Here is a 21,225-nt window from a genome sequence, read left to right as displayed (position 1 = left end):
TAACCATATACAATGCAATTCTAGTAAATTAGTTAACATATAGCTGCCAGTTTGTGTATTTAAGGCATGACTACAACACTGGTATAAATAATAATGATTTTACTGCTAAACGTAATGCACCCTCAATCTTCTTTTATTATTCATTAGAATGACACTTTTTTTTTAATACACTAAAGACATATGCAGGTTAACATAAAGATACTTTGGTAATCAGTTCTTCTTTAGATTTTAACTGTGTGATCATAACAATAAAAGCAAAATGGTCTTTTTTGTTGTTAAACTAACTAACTAAACTAACTATAGTAAAAATAGACCCCTTTAACCAATCAATATTCATTCACACTAATATACTAATTGATCCAAAGAAATTGTTGTATAGAACAAGAACACCAAACATCTTGTAAAAACACATTTACAATTCAAATAACTTAAATAAACTGGCGTGAACATAATACGGTGTATCACAAAACATTTAATTTAAACTGAAATATATATATATATATATATATATATATATATATATATATATATATATATTTCAGTTTGTTCAGGATACTGTGCATGCGTTAAACAGGACAACAGGCCTGGCTCTATTTTAACTGTTTCACATGGATTTATTCACATTTCAAAATTTGTCCTCTTAAAGGATTAGTTCACTCAAAAATTAAAATTCCATCATTATTTACTCACCCCTGTGTTGTTATAACTCTATATGACCTTGTCTTTTTCTTAACACAAAGTGAAAAAGTGATGTCATACAATGGCAGTTTATGGTGACCACCTCTTCAAGCTTCTAAAGAACACAAAAGTATAATTCAGAACTCTAATAAATGATTCCATGAGACTCATGTCTTGTTCTGAAGGAATACAATAAGGTTTGGTGAGAAACAAACCAATAACTAACGTATTATTTATTGAAAATCTTCAACGACTGTTGGTCTCCTGTGCGTGTTCGTGAGAAAGACACGTGAGCTTTAGAGCTCCCTGCACGAGAGCAGATCACTGGAGCTGCTCACAAGCTCATGGGCGTTCAAGCGAAAACTCATTTTGTTTCAATTCAACAGGACCACCAGCGATATTAACAACAGAAAACACAACATGAACTTGAAGAGGTGGTCACCATAAACTGCCATTGTATGACATCACTGAGAACAATTGTTTTTCCAAATTTTTCAGTGTTCATGCAATGTTACTGGAATGTTTCACAAAACAAATACTAGCCTTAAAAGCTTGAAGTGACCTCAGAGGTCAAGGTATGTTATGAGGCTAGGTTAATTCAATGAATACTCTCAAAATGAAGCGAGATTTCCATATTTTGGACATCTATTGGCATGGGTCAGTCTCAGTAGGTGAGAAACTTTAAAACTAAACTTTAGAGCCCTTTTTGTTCCAAAATGTGTCTGCTCCCAAGAGAACGCCTCAATATTCCTCAATATTCTCTTCTTGCTACACCTGAGCCAGGTTTTATCATGTAATGCTGAATAAATGAAAAGGATAACACTGAAAGTACTTTGTCCATTGTCAGTTTGAATAGAGCCAAGCCCAGCAGTGGAAGCGCTTGTTCATAGTCTTTAATCAATTTTTTTATGATTGTATTTATACAGTGTTCACATTTCAATACGGTGCTTGTAGGTTTGGAATGGTGGAATGATGCATGGTGAAAGGAGGGTTTATGGGAGGAAGGGTAAAGTAATGTTAAGGAAATGTCACCACATCAATTCAGTGACTTGTATAAGAAATATATATATATATATATATATATATATTTTTTTTACATCTACATATACTCTTTTAATCATTTTCAATAAATTTAAATAAATGCTATAAATTCATGCCAAATAAACTGCAAACACACATTTTGACAGTATAATAAAATTTATATTTCCAGGTAGTACGTTACTGTGGCGAACAAATCTGTTCTTCACCATACGGCTGCTCCTCTAAATTAAATGACTGCAGTTCACACTTCTACCACTAGAGGCATCGGCGCTGAAATGATCTGGCATGCTCATGACTCCGGCAGCTCAATTGTCACTGTCACCATGGACGTAAAGAACGTTTACTCTGTATAAAGTGCATTTCTATCTCAGCCACCATAGAACAGATGTGACGCACACTTCTCTCGCATACTAAGCATGTTGATGAACTGCATGGTCCAGGACTATTCAAAGAGAAGCAGACTCGTGGGCAAACTAAAAATGTCAATTGAAATACCTCATATGTTCCATTTCCCATCAAAATCAATATTGCACATTACCGTTGGAAAAACACTTTTTTTTTTTTTCAGTGTATGAAAAGCATCCTAACAAACACAACAAGAAACAACCCTGTAGCTACAGTGTCTCAATAGTGATATTATATACAAAGCCAAAAAATGACGCCTACAATGCGCATCACACACCGATAATCACGCTAATCTAATTAACATGATCTGTGTACCAATACACTACACATAATAATGCTATACATACACACATTTTCCCTTGATACCTCTGGGCAGGCATTTAGCCGTTTTGCCACTGCTTAAAAAAGTCGGCAATTGGCAACAGTCAGAAAAAGCTGCCTTGACGTTTCACCAGGAACGGCTCTTTACGTCTTTTCACACGTTACATAAATCATCTAAAACAAATTCTCCAACATACACCATGCAGACAGGAGTAGAACGATACATTTCGCAAGAGTTCGCTAAAAACATCTTCAAACTAACTAATCTTCGTTTGTTCTCAAAACGTCATCAGAGGCTCAGTCTATGCAGGCAGTACTTCATTAAACTACATTATGTTTCAATGCATGGTTGCGGTTCGTTCCGATTTAGTGTGCTGAAAGTGAACGTTGTTGCCGTCAGTCGAAATTACAACCGTTCGGCCAAAAACAGAATTTAAATGAGATAAACACAACATGATAAAGCTGATTATATAAGGCTGAAGTCTTCAAAACTGCTTGTTTTTGATATAAACGCCAGTATACGTTTGCATTCGCAGTGTCAACCCCTCCCCGCGATTACCTTGTAAATATAACTTTAAATATTTTTTCTTTCACTCTATGTAAACGCACATTTCAAATGAATCTATTCATACATTAGCAGCAGCATTCATGTTATGAGAGGTTTAAAACATAAACTTAACTTTTTATTGTAATTTCTGTAAACGATATACTTTCTCACCAGTGATTCAAGTATTTACGTATGAATAAATATATATATTTATATATGAAGTTGTTGGTATTTCAATCTGAAACTGAGTCAATTCAAACTTTATAAATAGCCTATATCCCTACAAAAATAATGCAATGAATATATGATTTCCCAATTTTACATATTACGTTCTCAAAAATACACTTTCTAACCTAAACTAAAAATTTGATCTGGTTTTTAGCCTAAATGAAGGCTGAAGAATGAATTTGCGTCTGTATAATGATATGACTGTATGATTTGGCTGATGTATTACAGTTGCACTGCATAGAGTTTAGATTTATGGACTTTATTCAATCCAGTTTCAAATCTATACTACCCTTTCTTCTCTAGTTTCATAACAGCTCAATCTATTGCCACATTAAAAATGGTGAAATTACCGTAATTACAGCTCTGACCTCAAAATGCATTCATATGCAGCTTTGTTACCGATGACAGCAAAACACCATATTCCCACATAAATGTATCTCTTGCTAAACATTTACCCAATAGTAACGCATTATGACATCAAGCAGAGGTTGCTACCTAACAACCTTTAACTGTTGAAACCGATCAAATGGGAGAAGTCAGAGCTTTCATTAATATCGCAACATTTAAGCCTTTCATCCACCGTAAATATAGCATTTTGAAAATGCTCTCCATTTACTGCATACTTTGGAAAACTATTACGTTAGTAACCCAAAAGCAGTGTTTTCAATTTATGGGGCTTTTCCTCTGCACGGTACAACGGTACAACGGTTCGATTTTTTGGGGGTTTTCCACTGTGGATAGTACCTGGTACCTTTTTAGTACCACCTCGGTCGAGGTTCCAAGCGAGCCGAGCCGATACTAAATGTGGCGTCAAAATCCTGCAGATCATTGATTGGTCAGGGAGAATCGTCACTACCAACGTCACTGGATTTCCGACACGCGACATCAACCTGCTAGTTTTAAAGTTAGCAACAGCGATAGTGGTATCATTTGTTCACGTGACTTTCGAATTGTGAAGAAAGAAATGGCTGTGCGGAAAACCACGCCGTGGTCAATAAACGAGGTGCAGACGGTCCACTCGTTAGCGATGAGCAAACCGATCAAGTCTCTCAGGAAGTGTCTCAGCTGTTGGCTCTGCTGTTTTAAAAAAAAACCGTAAAAGTGACTACAGAACCATCAAGGAAAAGTGGAAATGGTTTGACCAAATGGACGCCATCTAAACCGGTGAGCAATGGGAGGGAGAGTGCCATGGACTCAGCTACGATGGAGGATGGTACGTTTTGTAAAGTTAACTCTATACTCTGACTGCAAGCTTCAGTTTATTTAGTTGACCAGCTACTGGAAAGCTTCTAAAACAACCAGGCCAATTTAACTGTTACACTTTTGTAAAATCACCATGCAACAACTGCTTTATACAGCACAATGAGCTAGTAGCTAACAGCTAGCGGTCGTGTTATTGTTTTGGTCAGTTTGTGTCGTGTTTAAGATGATGTCACGGCAGTAGAGGCGGTGCAACTATGACGATCAGCCTATAAACCAATGCTGAGGAGGCGCTTAACTGCAGTGGAAATGCAAGCTCAGAAAAGTAAAGCGAGTAGAGTTGAGGTAACGTGCAGTGGAAAAGTGCCATTAGAACAGATTAGTAAGGATGAGGCCTAAGAGTTCAAAATTTGCAGTTTTCACATGCCAAAACTTGTAATTATGATCATTTCGAACTGGACGCAGCATCATATTTTATCTCTCTTTTTAAAGTGACGAGGCATCAATTCTTTAATTCTATGACAAAAATGCACATTTTCATGAATATGGCACGAGTGAAATCTACATTTGGCAAAAAAAAAAAGGTATATAGCTCTGACACTAGAAAACAAATTTCTGGCATATCCCACCAAGGATAATATAGGATTTTGTCTGTGAAATAGATAATTTATATAGATTTATCTGTAAATACAATGAACATAGGAGGTCTTTGTTTTGCAAAATGGGGAAAAATGGGTAATTTCCATATGCTCAAGAATGCAACTCATTCACTTGCTCACACAAACATGCACACACACGTTCATTTAATGAATCCATCGACTCACTAAATCATTTGTAACACAGTGGCTGTCAGTGCAGGTTGAGTGCTTGTAGGGGATGGGAAGTTCGGTACTACAGAGTACACTTTAAGCCACCATAGCCACCTGTAGCCACAAAAAAGATCCTGAACCTGTAAGATAACAGCGTTGTTTTTGCACCAGAAGCTTCGGTTATTTCACAATAAATATACTACATCAATATGTAATAATGCCTTATACACTATTTACACCACTTGGAGTGGAGTAATTTTTTGTTTCATTTTTGTGTAGGGGGAGGGGGTGGGGTACTCTTTTTTCTGCTAATTACAGCTTCAGCTACACTGATAGACAACTCTCGTTTGCCGTTTCGCTGTCAGACAGTAAGGCGCACACCCTGTCAGTCTAATTTTTGGCACATATCGTGTTTACAGTCGGCAGGGGGATAGCTAGCCACTTTAAAAGGAAAAAGGAAAAAACAAAAGGGATGAAAGAGTTTGATGAGACACAAAGGCAGATAAAACAGAAGGACTTTGTGTGGAAATATACATACAGTAAACAAATCAATCTTAAAGTCAACATGAAATGGCATTCGCAACCTATTTTGCATTTCTGTAACAGGATGTTCAATGAGAATGGATGGGCACTGAAAAATAAGAGGGCTTGGTGATGTCAGCTGAAACGTAAAATCGTTTCAGAGGCGGAGCACTGTGATGAACAATTATGAATAACGTGCACCGATAATAGCAGGAAGGTGTATTTAGAAAGTAAATAGATTCAGTTTTGATTTCATGTTGACTTCAAAATTGGTTAAGCTTGTTTTCTCAGTAAACACTCTTTTCAGAATTTCAATGCTATTGATGAATTTCAACTCGATGATGAGGGTCGAGTTCAAACCTTGAGAATCTTTTCCCAAAGTTCAGGAGACAAGATGTTGAGAAGATCCATTACTACCAAAGCAAAAATTTTCTGCAGCATTCGTTTGCCAAAGTCGTGAACGTCGAATCCATCTTCATTAACCCTAGAATGTCATGAACGCATCCTCTTTCCCAAAACAAAGAACATTAAAAACAAAACAACAATCGAACCAGACTTCTCCTGATTGGGTGAGAATGGTGATTGACGGTTGACAGTATTGCACATGGAGGAAAGCTACAGCGAGGGGGCATCGACCAAATACTTACTGACATCAACAGTGCATCATCGTTAAATAGTAATCACAGTAATCAGTGGATCACTGGTCCACCACGAAATAGAAATGAAAGAACGCCAAGATCGATGTTTGGCCAATGAGAATGGGTTTGCAGACCAGTCGATGTGAATGTGTCTCAGTTAGGGTAGTTTGACTGAAGGGGGCTCTGGGATATTGCTTGGGAAACACTGGGTAGTTTCTTGTGTGTTGGGGTTAGTGTAGGGGCTGGGAAGTGAGGGGCAGTTGTAAAAGGCGGCAAATGGGGTCAGTTTTTAAGAGTAGATGGTGATGACCTCGCGGCCTCCACCACGCACAAGGAGGACCCGGTTGAGACCTTCGCTTAAAACCTCCATGAATTCCATGTCTGATTGATGGTGAGTCAAGGAAATTAGTGGTAAATGCATTTGAAAATATACGTGACCACACACACAGACACAGACACAGACACACACACACACACACACACACACACACACACACACACACACACACACACACACACACACACACACACACATCTTGACTTCAAGTCCATTGACTGACTGTATATATATATATTGCATAACTCATAGAAAAATGGTAAAAGCTTGGTTTAAAATGCAGCTAGGCATTGTTAGCATGTTACAGCATGTATCTAGGAGTTGCTAGCATGTTTTATCATGTAGCTAGACAGTGCTAGCATGTTACTATCATGTTTTATCATGTAGCTAGTTGTTGATAGCAAGTTTTATCATGTGCCTAGTTGTTGCTAGCATGTTTTGAACATGTTTTAACATGCAGCTTTGCATTGCTACTTTATTTTAGTATGTAGCTAGGTGTTGTTAATATGTTTATAACATGTTTTAAAATACAGATAGGCATTGTTAGCATGTTACAACATGTATCTAGGAGTTGCTAGCATGTTTTATCATGTAGCTAGACAATGCTAGCATGTTACTAGCATATTTGATCATGTAGCTAGACAATGCTATCATGTTGCTAGCATGTTTTAGCATGTAGCTAGGTGTTGCTAATATGTTTATAACATGTTTTAAAATAAAGCTAGGCATTGTTAGCATGTTACAACATGTATCTAGGAGTTGTTAACATGTTTTATAATGTAGCTAGACAATGCTAGCATGTTACTAGCATATTTGATCATGTAGCAAGACAATGCTAGCATGTTGTTGGCATGTTTTATCATGTAGCTAGGTGGTGCTAGCATGTTTTGAGCAGATTATAACATGCAGCTATGCGTTGCTAGTTTGTTTTAGCATGTAGCTAGGTGTTGATAACATGTTTCTAGCATGTTTTCAAATACAGATAAACATTGCTAGCATGTTCCTGCATGTATTTAGGAGTTGCTAGCATGTTTTAGCGTGTAGTTGTTGCTTGCATGTTTTATCATGTAGATAGGCATTGCCAGCAAGTTTGAACATCTAGCTAGGTATTGCTAGAATATTGTAGTACGTAGCTAGGTATTGCTAACAAGTTTTAGCATGTACCTAAGCATTTCTAGTATGTTGCTGTCATGTTTTAGTATGTAGACAAGTGTTGCTGGCATGTGTGCAGGTTTGGTAAATGTAGCTTGAAAGCTCTAGGAGTTACAATTAGAAAATGTGTCTCAAAATAATAAAAGGCTTTAATAGTAGATCAGAAGGTTGGCTTTTTCAATCCAACCTCAAAATATGTTTATAGTTGGAGGTTAAAATCCACAAAAAATATTCTAATTTAAGAAGGTTTTGAATTAGGGCTTTCAAACCAACATACAAAACCCCTGCTAGAGAAAATACATATTTACACCATTGGACTTTCGACTCCAAATCTTATCCTTACGGAGATCTAGCCAAGATCTTTCTGTCTAAGCGGGCAGTCTAAGGACCAGATTTTATGCCAGTAGTCTGGCTATTCAAGACTAGCATCCTCAAGACACAGAAACACAGTGAGACAAACATACGAGCACAAAATGTTATCATAGGATACAGTTCTCGTCACCGGTTTTGTTTTTAGGTGGTCCGGGCATGTTGAGTAGAACTAGTTTGGCCTCCTGCGATTTTTTAACGATGACTTCATTGAGTCGGAGCGCAGTGTGCATGCGCCTCACGTTGAACTGGTTTCTAAAGGCAAAAATATCAACAATTAGTGAATCAACGTCACTGTGTGCAAGTGTTTGTGAATGCGTGTCGAGCAGAACTCGAACTATACTTACAGATTTTCCCACTCTCTGTGGCATTTCAAAGATAAGAAAGACAAGAGCACAAGAAACAAACATAATTTGAAACTCAAACTCAAACAATAGAGAAACAATAAATAGATCTTTATCAGAACAAGTAGTCACTTTCTCACTAGAGGTTTCGGTGCACCCCAAAACCTTGTGAACATTTAATTAAAGTCTATGGGATTTTGCCAAGATATATAGATATTTTTAAAAATACATTTGTTCACCATTTGTTTATATGCATTAATAAAAATGTTTACATTGAATAGACCTAATCCTATCAATAATCATGCTTAGAGAACGTCCCACCCTCTTTGCACTCACGGTTTCATGTTGAAGAGATCTTTGATGGCCTCTGGTGTTGTGACTCCGATCGGTTTAGCCTGCTCGCCATCACACTTTGCTTCTGTCCAGGTCATCTGTACGGCCGTTCCGGGGGTCTCGGCATCTGCGGCGGGGGACTGAGGGGTGGCAGGGGTCGGGGGGTTGGTATTCTTGTCATGAATCAGCTGTTCCTGTTGTGGAGGGGACACAGGGACAGACTGAGAGAGACAGGGCAGGACCAGCACATATATGGAGAATATCACGACAAAGAAAAGGGAATTCAATTATAATTATTTCTTTAACTTTTAATAAAATAAAATTTAAATAAATGATTTTCATTTATGTATTAGCCTACTATTATTACATGTATTTTTTCATAAATGCTTTTATTATATGTCAAAGAGAGAGAGAGAGAGAGAGAGAGAGAGAGAGAGAGAGAAATAATAATTGAAAAAGGGATTATGAAAATCATTAAAATAATAAATTACAAATAAATTAAAATGTCAACTTTATAATGTATAATTTTTTAAATACACTGGAAAGAAATATACTTCTTTGAATTAATTACAATTTTTATTATTTCAATTATATTTATTTTCTTTTAAATTTAATGAACGTCAATATTCAAACTATTGCAATGTTGTATGTTAACAGTGAAGCACTTTTCAAATCAAAATGTAATAATTACAATTAGTACAATAAAAAAAATAAAAAAGTTATTTTGAAAATAATAAATAAATAAATTAATTAAAATGTATTTTTCCTTAAAAATAATTATATGATTTTCTCATTAAAATAAAAACATAAAATTAAATATATTTTTTTAAATTATATTTATTTATCATTTTGAAATTATATTATATATGTTAATTGTATTTGTTTTCTTTTCAATGTAATTAATTTATGTATTCATGCTATGGCATTATTATATGTTATCGGTGTAATAAAGAGTTTATTTTTATTTATAAAATCAATTTTCATTAAAAAGAAATTTCTTAAATGAATCATAATTCATTAATATATTTCCTATTTTAATGTTATGTAATATTTTCTTTTAAATGTAATTAATGTCTATATTCATGCAATAGAAATATTTATAACAGTGTAATAAAGCACTTTTCAATTTTAAAATTGCATAATTTTAATACAATAAAAATAAATAAATGAAAAACTGATAAATAAATAAATTCAAATGAACTTGTGCTTAAAAATAATTGTATATTTTCTTTCATTAAAATAAACATGCTTTATAATTTAAAAATAAATACTTTATAATGACAATTTCTTTTCTTTTCAACGTAATTAATTTCTGTATTTAAGCAATGGCATTATTATATAGTATCAGTGCAATAAAGCACTTCTTAAATTGAAATAATGTTTTTTTTTATTCAGAAAAAGAGAGTGAGATAAATAAAACTAACTTCTAGTTAGTTAAGAAATAGATGTAACTTATTACTACATTTCCTATTGTAATTTTATTGATTATTTGCTTTTTCTTTTAAATGTAATTCATGTTTGTCAATATTATATTTTAACAGTTTAATAATAAAAAAATAAAATACAATTCAAAAGCGGTTGAAGATGGATGGATGGACAATTCTACAGAGCCCCTTAGAGGACAGGGGAATGGTTTGCGTCCCCTCGCAATAAACGTACCATAGTTTTTCTACAGTAACCATATTTTAAACTATAGTGATAATACAGAAAAAACTGTTTCACTACAAATACCATGGTTTTTGAACTAGCAACGCATAGCAGCATGTTATAACCTGCTCAAAACGTGCAAGCAACACCTAGCTACATGATAAAACATGCTAGCAACTCCTATATACATGCTGTAACATGCTAACAATGCCTAGCTGCATTTTAAAACATGTTATAAACATAATAGCAACACCTAGCTACACAAAATTATGATTTTTATTTTTACCATAGTTTTAATTTTCCTGGTTTTATGGTTTTACTATGAATATCAAGGTTAAAATATGGTTACTGTAGTAAAACAATCGTAAATGTATTAATAATTAAAATATAAAATAAAAGAGAGAAAGAAAGAGAGAGAGAGTGAGAGAGAGAGAGACTTCTGCAGTGTGTATTACTCTAAAGGGCATCCAAAATGAAGTGACATGAAAAACGTTCAAGTCAAGATCACACCATCATCACACCAAGACTAGTGATGTTGCCATCACTGCAATGAAACACCATCAACACAAGCATACTGCAAACATATTCATTAACACTGATGTTTAGGGATGCCATTATAATCATACAAAGGAAATAAACAAGACTGCAGACTCTGTGTCCTGTACCTCCTCTTCTGGTTTCTCCTCTTTGCTGCTGGCGACCGGCTCCTCAGTGACGCTCAACTGCGTGGTGACCACGGCCGGGTTCTTACGACGGATCGACCCACGAGAGCTATCAGTAATGCTCTGAATCTGAAGAGAGGAATTATGGAAATTATTTAAAATGGTGAATATGCTGCCATGGGCTGCTGTGTCCGGTAACCTTGCGATCGGTTTGAGGATGTAAGTTTACCTCTCGTTCACGCTCAGTCTTTGTGAGGTTGATCTGCTTGAGTATCTGAGAACGCTGCTCCATCATCAGTGTCTTCTCATACGTGTACGCGGAGATATCACTGTCATGCTGAAGATGCGTGAGATACAATAGGTATTTATTTTACTATAACTTAGTTAATATTATTATTACTGATACAGTGCATCCGGAAAGTATTCACAGCGCTTCGCTTTTTCCAAATTTTGTTATGTTACAGTCTTATTTCAAAATTTATTAAATCCATTATTTTCCTCAAAATTCTACAAACAATACCCCATAATGACAACGTGAAAGAAGTTTGTTTGAAATCTTTGCAAATTTATTAAAAATAAATTAAAAAAATCACATGTACATAAGTATTCACAGCCTTTGCCATGACACTCAAAATTGAGCTCAGGTGTATCCTGTTTCCACTGATCATCCTTGAGATGTTTCTACAACTTGATTGGAGTCCACCAGTGGTAAATTCAGTTGATTGTACATGATTTGGAAAGGCACACACCTGTCTATATAAGGTCTCACAGTTAACGGTGCATGTCAGAGCACAAACCAATCCATGATTGTCCAAGGAATTGTCTGTAGACCTCATCAGTAACCACGTATAGAGGCACAGATCTGGGGAAGGGTACAGAAAAAGTTCTGCAGCATTGAAGGTCCCAGTGAGCACAGTGGCCTCCATCATCTGTAAATGAAAGTTTGGAACCACCAGGACTCTTCCTAGAGCTGGCCGCTCGGCCAAACTGAGCGATCGTGGGAGAAGGGCCTTAGTCATGGAGGTGACCAAAAACCCGATGTTCACTCTGACAGAGCTCCAGCGTTTCTCTGTGGAGAGAGGAGAACCTTCCAGAAGAACAACCATCTCTGCAGCACTCACCAATCAGACCTGTATGGTAGAGTGGCCAGACGGAAGCCACTCCTCAGTAAAAGGCACATGACAGCCCACCTGGAGTTTGACAAAAGGCACCTGAAGGACTCTCAGACCATGAGAAACAACTTTCTCTGGTCTGATGAAACAAAGATTGAACTCTTTGGTCTGAATGGCAAGCGTCAATTCTGGAGGAAACTAGGCACCGCTCATCACCTGGCCAATACCTGGCCATCCCTACAGGTGGTGGCAGCATCATGCTGTGGATGATTTTCAGTGGCACGAACTGGGAAACTTGTCAGGATCAAGAGAAAGATGAACGCAGCAATGTACAGAGACATCCTTGATGAAAACCTGCTCCAGAGCACTCTGGGGGTCAGACTTGGGTGAAGGTTCATCTTCCATCAGGACAACGACCCGAAGCACACAGACAAGATAAGACAGGAGTGGCTACGGGACAACTCTGTGAATGTCCTTGAGTGGCCCAGCCAGAGCCCAGACTTGAACCCAATTGAACATCTCTGGAGAGATCTGAAAATGGCAGTGCACCGATGCTCCCTATCGAACTGATGGAGCTTGAGAGGTCCTGCAAAGAAGAATGGGAGAAACTGCCCAAAAATAGGTGTGCCAAGTTTGTAGCATCATACTCAAAAATACTTGGCTGTCAAAGGTGCTTCAAAAAAGTATTGAGCAAAGGCTGTGAATACTTATTTAAATTTGCAAAGATTTCAAACAAACGTGTTTCCCATTGTCATTATGGGGTATTGTTTGAAGAGTTTTGAGGAAAATAATTAATTTAATCCATTTTGGAATAAGGCTGTAACATAACAAAAGTTGACAAAATTGAAGCGCTGTGAATACTTTCCGGATGCAAGAAATATTGAAAAGAGCTTGAATATACAGTCCCTTTGTTTTCAAAAGGTTTTTTCACCAGAAAACTAAACTTCTGTCAACATCTACTCATACTGCAAAAATAATGTTCTTAATTAGTATTTTTTTTGTCTGTTTTTCAGTAAAACACCTTAAACTTAATCCAACATATGTTCTTTGAAAACAAGTCTTACTATCTTACACAATTAAGCAATTAGCACTTAAGTAGTGAGAGAACTGTAGTGGAAGCGTCAGCTTTGGCATGCAGCCCTCTTCGTGTGAAGACCTATCTCGGTTAAAGACCTGCGAGTCCACCGAAGAAGGACACCGGCAAGGCGCCAGCCACTACACCAAGTTTTTCCACCTTCTCTCTTCCTTTTTCACATAGTACTTCTATTTCTTAAATATACATATATTGTGTTTACAGTACATTCCTGTTGTTCCATGTAGGCAAAAATCTACACGCACACACTATAGACTATGCACTCCAGAATGTGACCTAAGGTCATTTAGCACTGCCTCTCCACAGCCCCTCTCAATCTCTGTTGGACTGTGGGACTGCCAGTCAGCCGTCAACAAAGCTGACATCATTCCGGCCTTTGTTACCGTGCATTCAGACCAGAGGAGGCGAGAGCATCAAAATTTACTCTGGCTGCCCTGCCAACAATGCTATCAAAGACTTGTGGACGCTCTGACGTAGTGAGATAAAATAGGCGGCAAAGTTCGTTCGGAATGCTTGGTTTTGTGAACTATATTTAAAGGGGCCACAAAACATCCACACATGTCGACTGGTAGACTTCACTAGAGCGGAGCACTTCTATACTAGAATAGGTTGACGCTGAACCGCATCAAAGCTCATTACCATAATGTTGCCTGCACTTGAACTTCATCTGACGCACACTATGCCACAGTCGCGCCGCTTCTCGCCACCGAGAGACGCTGGCTGCCATAGAAAATGAATGACTTCCGGTCGATTTGACGCTCTCTACGCCTCTGGTCTGAACGCACCATTAGGCAGTCAAACCTAAACGAGGCATGGATCTGCACAATCAGCACTGTAACTCCCTTAGCTCTCTTACTTACTTCACTTTCACCCACACCCCTCATCTTACTGGGTGCAGGAACTGATTTGCGCATTTCCAACTCATGGAAATTCACTCCGCTCTCATCTCTCTGCAATAACACAACTCTTGAATATCATGCCATTCCTGCCACTAATCCTGTGAAAATATACTTTCACCTCAAATTCTTCCAGGTCAACAAGGCAACTTTACTGAAGAGCTAGATGTCTTGCTGTCCTCATTCCCTGAGGATGGGACTCCGCTGTTGGTCCTTGGGGACTTAAACATCCACCTGAGTGGTGGTGGCATAGTGGCTAAAGCACAGAGCTGTTAATCAGAAGGTCGCTGGTTTGAACCCCACAGCCACCACCATTGTGGCCATGAGCAAGGCACTTAACTCCAGGTTGCTCCGTGGGGATTGTCCCTGTAATAATTGCACTGTAAGTTGCTTTGGATAAAAGATAAATCCACCTGGACAAACCTCAAGCAGATGACTTTCTAGCTCTTCTGACCTCATTTGACCTTACAAGATTGGACACCCTTGCAACTCATAGAGCAGGGAAAAAGCTAGATCTCATTCTTACATGTAACTGCATGGCCAAAAATTCCCTTGTTACTCCTCTACATATCTCTGACCCTTTCTTCATCCAGTTTTCTCTCACTCTCCTTTCTTCTTTACCTCTCACTCCACCAAAGGTTTCCTTCTGCTGCAACCTTGCTCTCTCTCTCACCCATTCACTTCTCTTCCATAGTCTCTGCACCCCTTCCCTCCAATAACAATTTCTCTTCACTTGATTTAAATGAAGCTACAAATGCTCTTTGCTCAACATTAACTTCTTTACTTGGTAGTGTCGTCCCTCTTCTCTCCAGGCCAGCATGTGCCACACCCTCGAGCCCCTGACTGTCGGATACACTTCATGAACACAGCACCGAGCTGAGGGCGATGGAGAAAAAGTGTCACAATTCAAAAGACCCTGAGCAAGTATCAATCACTTCTTGCTCTATCCTCCTCCACTATATCCTACTACTTTTCTGACTGCTGATGACTTTGCAACGTTTTTTACTGACATCAGCAGCCAGTTCTCTACTCCTAACACCCACAGCCACTCTCTTCCAACATCCCATCCTCTGTTCTCCTCTGGAGACTGAGGTCTCCAAGGTGCTTCTTTCTAGACATCCTACCACCGGTCCACTTGAGCCTATCCCCTCACATCTTATGGAAGCTGCCTCTATATCAATCTTACCCGTGCTCACACACATCATCAATGCATCTCTCACAACTGGAAACTTATCCAGGCTTGAGTAACCCACTGCTTAAAAAATCAGCACATAACCTGACAGTAGTCAACAACTACAGACCAGTCTCTCTCATACCATTCCTGTTTTAAACTATTGAGAGGGTCGTATTCAACCAGGACACTCAACAGAGACTGCCCTGTTGTCAGTGGCTGAAACCCTGCAACTGGTGAGAGCTAACTCCAAATCATCCATCCTCATCCTCCTTGACTTATCACCCTCTCTGACCTGGGCATCACAGGAACTGCACTTGAATGGGTTGAGTCATTGAAAGATCTTTCAATGTCTCCTGGAGAGGAGAGGTTCCCAAGTCACACCAGCTGACCACTGGTGTTCCTCAAGGATCAGTGCTTGGACCCCTCCTCTTCTCGATATACACGACATCACTCGGACCGATCATTGCGGCACATGACTTTTCCTACCACTGCTATGCAGATGATACGCAGCTCTACCTGTCGTCCCAGCCTAATGACCCTACTGTCTCAGCTCGTATCTCTGCCTGCCTCTCGGACATTTCGGCCTGGATGAAGAAACGCCACATTCAGGTCAACCTTGCTAAGACAGAACTCCTCGTGATCCCAGCCAACCCATCTGTTGGCCAGTGTTGGGTAATGTTACTTTTAAAAGTAACTAATTCGAATATTAAGTTACTCCTTAAAAAGTAACGTACTTAATTAAAAAGTAATTTTTATGGAAAGTAAAGTATTCCTTTTTTTTCTCACAGCCACTTTCTCTTCTGCTATGGGAGAAATCATCAGAGTTAGATATTTAGAAAGTAGGTCTTTTCACGTCATATTTATAATAAAGATTGAAGATTAAACCTGAATATCCATTATTTGTTTTTCCATCAACATGGCAGCAAATATGAATAATGAAGTATAACCACTATTGACATTTTTATTTTGTATTTATATATATATATATATATATATATATATATATATATATATATATATATGCGTGCACGCACACACACACAAAGATCCCCCATTTAGCCTTAACAGACTGTAGGGGTAAGTGCTGTTAGTGAGCACCTATGAAGGCCGGAAAGGTACATGAGGGGGTGGGTGGCCAGCACCACACCCGACCACCTTTGTCTCCCCAGTGGCGATGTTTCACACAACCCAACAGGTACTCATTTTTAGGCTGAGTCGACCTAGGGGACCGGTTCAGATAATCGTCACTGGTGTTGGCCAAGAGCAGGAATCGAGGGGTCGCCAAGTTCATAGCGCAGCACGCTAACCGCTACACTACTGCTCTCCACTTTATGCATCAAATCTGATTTTTTTGGTCACTGTTGGTCAACTTTTACTTTATAGTCTGTTTTGGAACTTGACAGCCCCTGGTCACTGTCCAATTTCAATGTGTTGTAAAGAGCAGTTTGGACATCTCATTTAGGATTAAAAAAAAGGTTTGAGGTGACATGAGGGTGAATAAATGATGACAGAATTTTCATTTCTGGGTGAACTATTCCTTTGAATTACAGACAGCTGATCAAGTAAAAAGGATCAAGTTTAGAAGGAGAGTGTATATAGGAGAATGTAAATGAACACATTACCATCTCCACCACCTCCACAGCAGCATCTATACGCAGATGATACAGGAAGGTGGTCAGATCTTTCTTCATCTGAATGCTGTTATCATCCATCTGAGCCACAGTGAAAATGCGCATCTTACATTTCCTCCACACCTATAAAAAACACTCAAAGCTGTCAAAAACAATGACTATTTTAAGATCTTTCTTATGATTTGCTTTTGCATTTTGGAGCTTGATCACTTCAGTCACCATTAACTTTCATATTAAAAAGATAATGGGTTAGATTCCCAGGGAACAAACAAACCGATAATATCAGATACATGCATTGCTACTGTATTGAATAAGAGTCTATGTCTACTTCAATAATATCTGCCATTGCATTTCTCTTCTGGGTTTTGACTAGGTCACAGGCACACAATTAAAGAATCTGAAGGGAAAATAATTGGTTAATGAGGGAAGAAATAAGAATAGGTGAAATTACTATTATTATTATTTTAACACGTACATCAGTGGGGTATCTGAGTCCTAAAAATCTATTAAAAATGTACCTTGTGCTGGCGCAGGAGGAACGGTAGCAGCATGAGCATCCCTCCATCATGAACAATCCACCAAACGTCAATGTGACCCTCAGTGAAGCGTTCTCCGTTTGATGGGAAGGCCGAGATATTCTTGGGCACCAGCAGAGCTTTACTGGCAGCAGTCGTCTCCCTAACCAGCTCTGAAACAGAAAACAACCAGGAGATCTGTTATAGGGCTGGATGTTATGAGGGTATATGAGTCAATGACGTGAGGCTAATTTACATTTACATTTATGCATTTGGCAGATGCTTTTATCCAAAGCGACTTACAGAGCACTTATTACAGGGACAATCCCCCCGGAGCAACCTGGAGTTAAGTGCCTTGCTCAAGGACACAATGGTGGTGGCTGTGGGGATCAAACCAGCGACCTTCTGATTACCAGTTATGTGCTTCAGCCCACTACACCACCACCAATTGTTTTGGTCCAGATCTATTAAGTTATTCTAAAAATGCTGTGATGTTACATGTCTTCAATGTCCAAGTCATTTCAATTAATTTTTTTTAAAGTGAAATAAAGTGGTATAACTGTCCGGAGACAGTAATAAGTAAATAAATAAATATATAAATAAAAGTCCTTTTCTGAAATTCATGAAAAAAGAAATGGTGGCATAAGTAGTTTGGAATAATACTTTATTATTATCTCTTTAATAAAAAAAAACATTTTAAATATTATTCATATTTGATAAACTTTAGTCCACAAAATTAAAATTATTTATTCTGCTGACATATGACAAAAAAATGTATAAATAAATAAAATAGTGATTAATCGCGATTAATCTTGGTATTGCTACATTAAAACAAACATTAAATACATTTACTTTATACTTTGTCTCAAAGAAAATCATAATTGATTTTAATTATTTAAATATGTACATTTAAATTTTTTTGCAGATCGAGTTAATTAGACTCATTTTGATACAAGTATATGTTTTCATGGACATGCTGTAATGAAACATTGGTCAAAATCTTCTGGCATTTTCCAGTGGACTATTTTAATAGTATATTTAATAGGCAGATTCAATTAATATCAAACTTTATTGGCAAGATAAACTTAAGTGTACATTGCCAATGCATTATAAAGCACTATACATAAAGATATACATAAAACAAACTGAATGTGGAAGTTTAAACTCTCAAAAGTATTATTTTCTCTGGAATGCCGTTCAGTCTCTATTGCGTGGCTTTGCTTTTTGCTTTTGCTTTTTCCTGGAAAAATAAATATTTTAAGATAAATACCATTACTGTGATATAAAATAACTCATGAAATATGATTTTGGTCTTAATCTGTTGTATTTTAATAGAATCAACACCTGACTAGGAACAGTTTCTTCAAATTCTTACACGTCATGGCACACAATTTCTGAAAGTACTCTGGGCTCCGTTCCAAATCAGACTAGATTAAAGCCTCGCTTATTTCCGCTCAACACCTGCACTTAAGAAAATGTCACATTAAGAAGTGAACAGCTGTTCTGTTCTGCTGTATCTGACTCCTGCAGCACTTCAGTTTAGATGTAACAACACATATGATGTAATGAATTAACACAGCTGTCAGAGCATGAATCAGATTGTTAAATCCTGCACAGATGCAAGAGGTGTAGATATAATCTCAGAAACCCAAATTTAATCCTCAATGGTTGCTCACTTTGTGAAGATTGTTACATACAGTGAGGAAAATAAGTATTTGAACACCCTGCTATTTTACAAGTTCTCCCACTTAGAAATCATGGAGGGGTCTGAAATTGTCATCGTATGTGCATGTCCACTGTGAGAGACATAATCTAAAAAAAAAAATCCAGAAATCACAATGTATGATTTTTTAACTATTTATTTGTATGATACAGCTGCAAATAAGTATTTGAACACCTGAGAAAATCAATGTTAATATTTGGTACAGTAGCCTTTGTTTGCAATTACAGAGGTCAAACGTTTCCTGTAGTTTTTCACCAGGTTTGCACACACTGCAGGAGGGATTTTGGCCCACTCCTCCACACAGATCTTCTCTAGATCAGTCAGGTTTCTGGGCTGTAGCTGAGAAACACGGAGTTTGAGCTCCCTCCAAAGATTCTCTATTGGGTTTAGGTCTGGAGACTGGCTAGGCCACGCCAGAACCTTGATATGCTTCTTACAGAGCCACTCCTTGGTTATCCTGGCTGTGTGCTTCGGGTCATTGTCATGTTGGAAGACCCAGCCTCGACCCATCTTCAATGCTCTAACTGAGGGAAGGAGGTTGTTCCCCAAAATCTCGCAATACATGGCCCCGGTCATCCTCTCCTTAATACAGTGAAGTCAGCCCTGTCCCATGTGCAGAAAAACACCCCAAAGCATGATGCTACCACCCCCATGCTTCACAGTAGGGATGGTGTTCTTGGGATGGTACTCATCATTCTTCTTCCTCCAAACACGGTTAGTGGAATTATGACCAAAAAGTTCTGTTTTGGTCTCATCAGACCACATGACTTTCTCCCATGACTCCTCTGGATCATCCAAATGGTCATTGGCAAACTTAAGACGGGCCTTGACATGTGCTGGTTTAAGCAGGGGAACCTTCCGTGCCATGCATGATTTCAAACCATGACGTCTTAGTGTATTACCAACAGTAACCTTGGAAACGGTGGTCCCAGCTCTTTTCAGGTCATTGACCAGCTCCTCCCGTGTAGTTCTGGGCTGATTTCTCACCTCTCTTAGGATCATTGAGACCCCACGAGGTGAGATCTTGCATGGAGCCCCAGTCCGAGGGAGATTGACAGACATGTTTAGCTTCTTCCATTTTCTAATGATTGCTCCAACAGTGGACCTTTTTACACCAAGCTGCTTGGCAATTTCCCCATAGCCCTTTCCAGCCTTGTGTAGGTGTACAATTTTGTCTCTAGTGTCTTTGGACAGCTCTTTGGTCTTGGCCATGTTAGTAGTTGGATTCTTACTGATTGTATGTGGTGGACAGGTGTCTTTATGCAGCTAACGACCTCAAACAGGTGCATCTAATTTAGGATAATAAATGGAGTGGAGGTGGACATTTTAAAGGCAGACTAACAGGTCTTTGAGGGTCAGAATTCTAGCTGATAGACAGGTGTTCAAATACTTATTTGCAGCTGTATCATACAAATAAATAGTTAAAAAAATCATATATTGTGATTTCTGGATATTTTTTTTAGATTATGTCTCTCACAGTGGACATGCACCTACGATGACAATTTCAGACCCCTCCATGATTTCTAAGTGGGAGAACTTGCAAAATAGCAGGGTGTTCAAATACTTATTTTCCTCACTGTATGTGTGATTTAACTGAAATTTAAAATAATATTCAGGTTAATAATACATTCAATAATACTCGTCAATCCTTTTCTTTAAAAAAGAAAAAATTGACTACCACCCCTTGAGTCGTGAGTTCGAATCCAGGGTGTGCTGAGTGACTCCAGCCAGGTCTTCTAAGCAACCAAATTGGCCTGGTTGCTACGGAGGGTAGAGTCACATGGGGTAACCTCCTTGTGGTCCCTATAATGTGGTTCTCGCTCTCAGTGGGGCACGTGGCGAGTTGTG

The 21,225-nt window shown here is 38.1% G+C and overlaps 1 protein-coding gene across 1 annotated transcript in view; it reads right to left on the bottom strand.

Annotated features, from left to right (window-relative positions):
• The window catches only part of slc12a5a (solute carrier family 12 member 5a), a 217,604-nt gene continuing 196,379 nt past the window's right edge, over nucleotides 1-21,225 (bottom strand). The window contains 7 exon segments of the mRNA XM_052130177.1: nucleotides 1-6,770; nucleotides 8,369-8,502; nucleotides 8,928-9,118; nucleotides 11,237-11,362; nucleotides 11,463-11,570; nucleotides 17,131-17,262; nucleotides 17,658-17,827. Of these exon segments, the coding sequence (XP_051986137.1) occupies nucleotides 6,679-6,770; nucleotides 8,369-8,502; nucleotides 8,928-9,118; nucleotides 11,237-11,362; nucleotides 11,463-11,570; nucleotides 17,131-17,262; nucleotides 17,658-17,827 (953 nt within the window). The 3' untranslated portion in view covers nucleotides 1-6,678.

This window comes from Xyrauchen texanus, chromosome 7 (assembly GCF_025860055.1).
Source record: "Xyrauchen texanus isolate HMW12.3.18 chromosome 7, RBS_HiC_50CHRs, whole genome shotgun sequence".
Taxonomy (NCBI): domain Eukaryota; kingdom Metazoa; phylum Chordata; class Actinopteri; order Cypriniformes; family Catostomidae; genus Xyrauchen; species Xyrauchen texanus.
The sequence above is the reverse complement of the archived record's forward strand: the minus strand, read 5'-3'. Positions and strand labels throughout refer to the sequence as shown.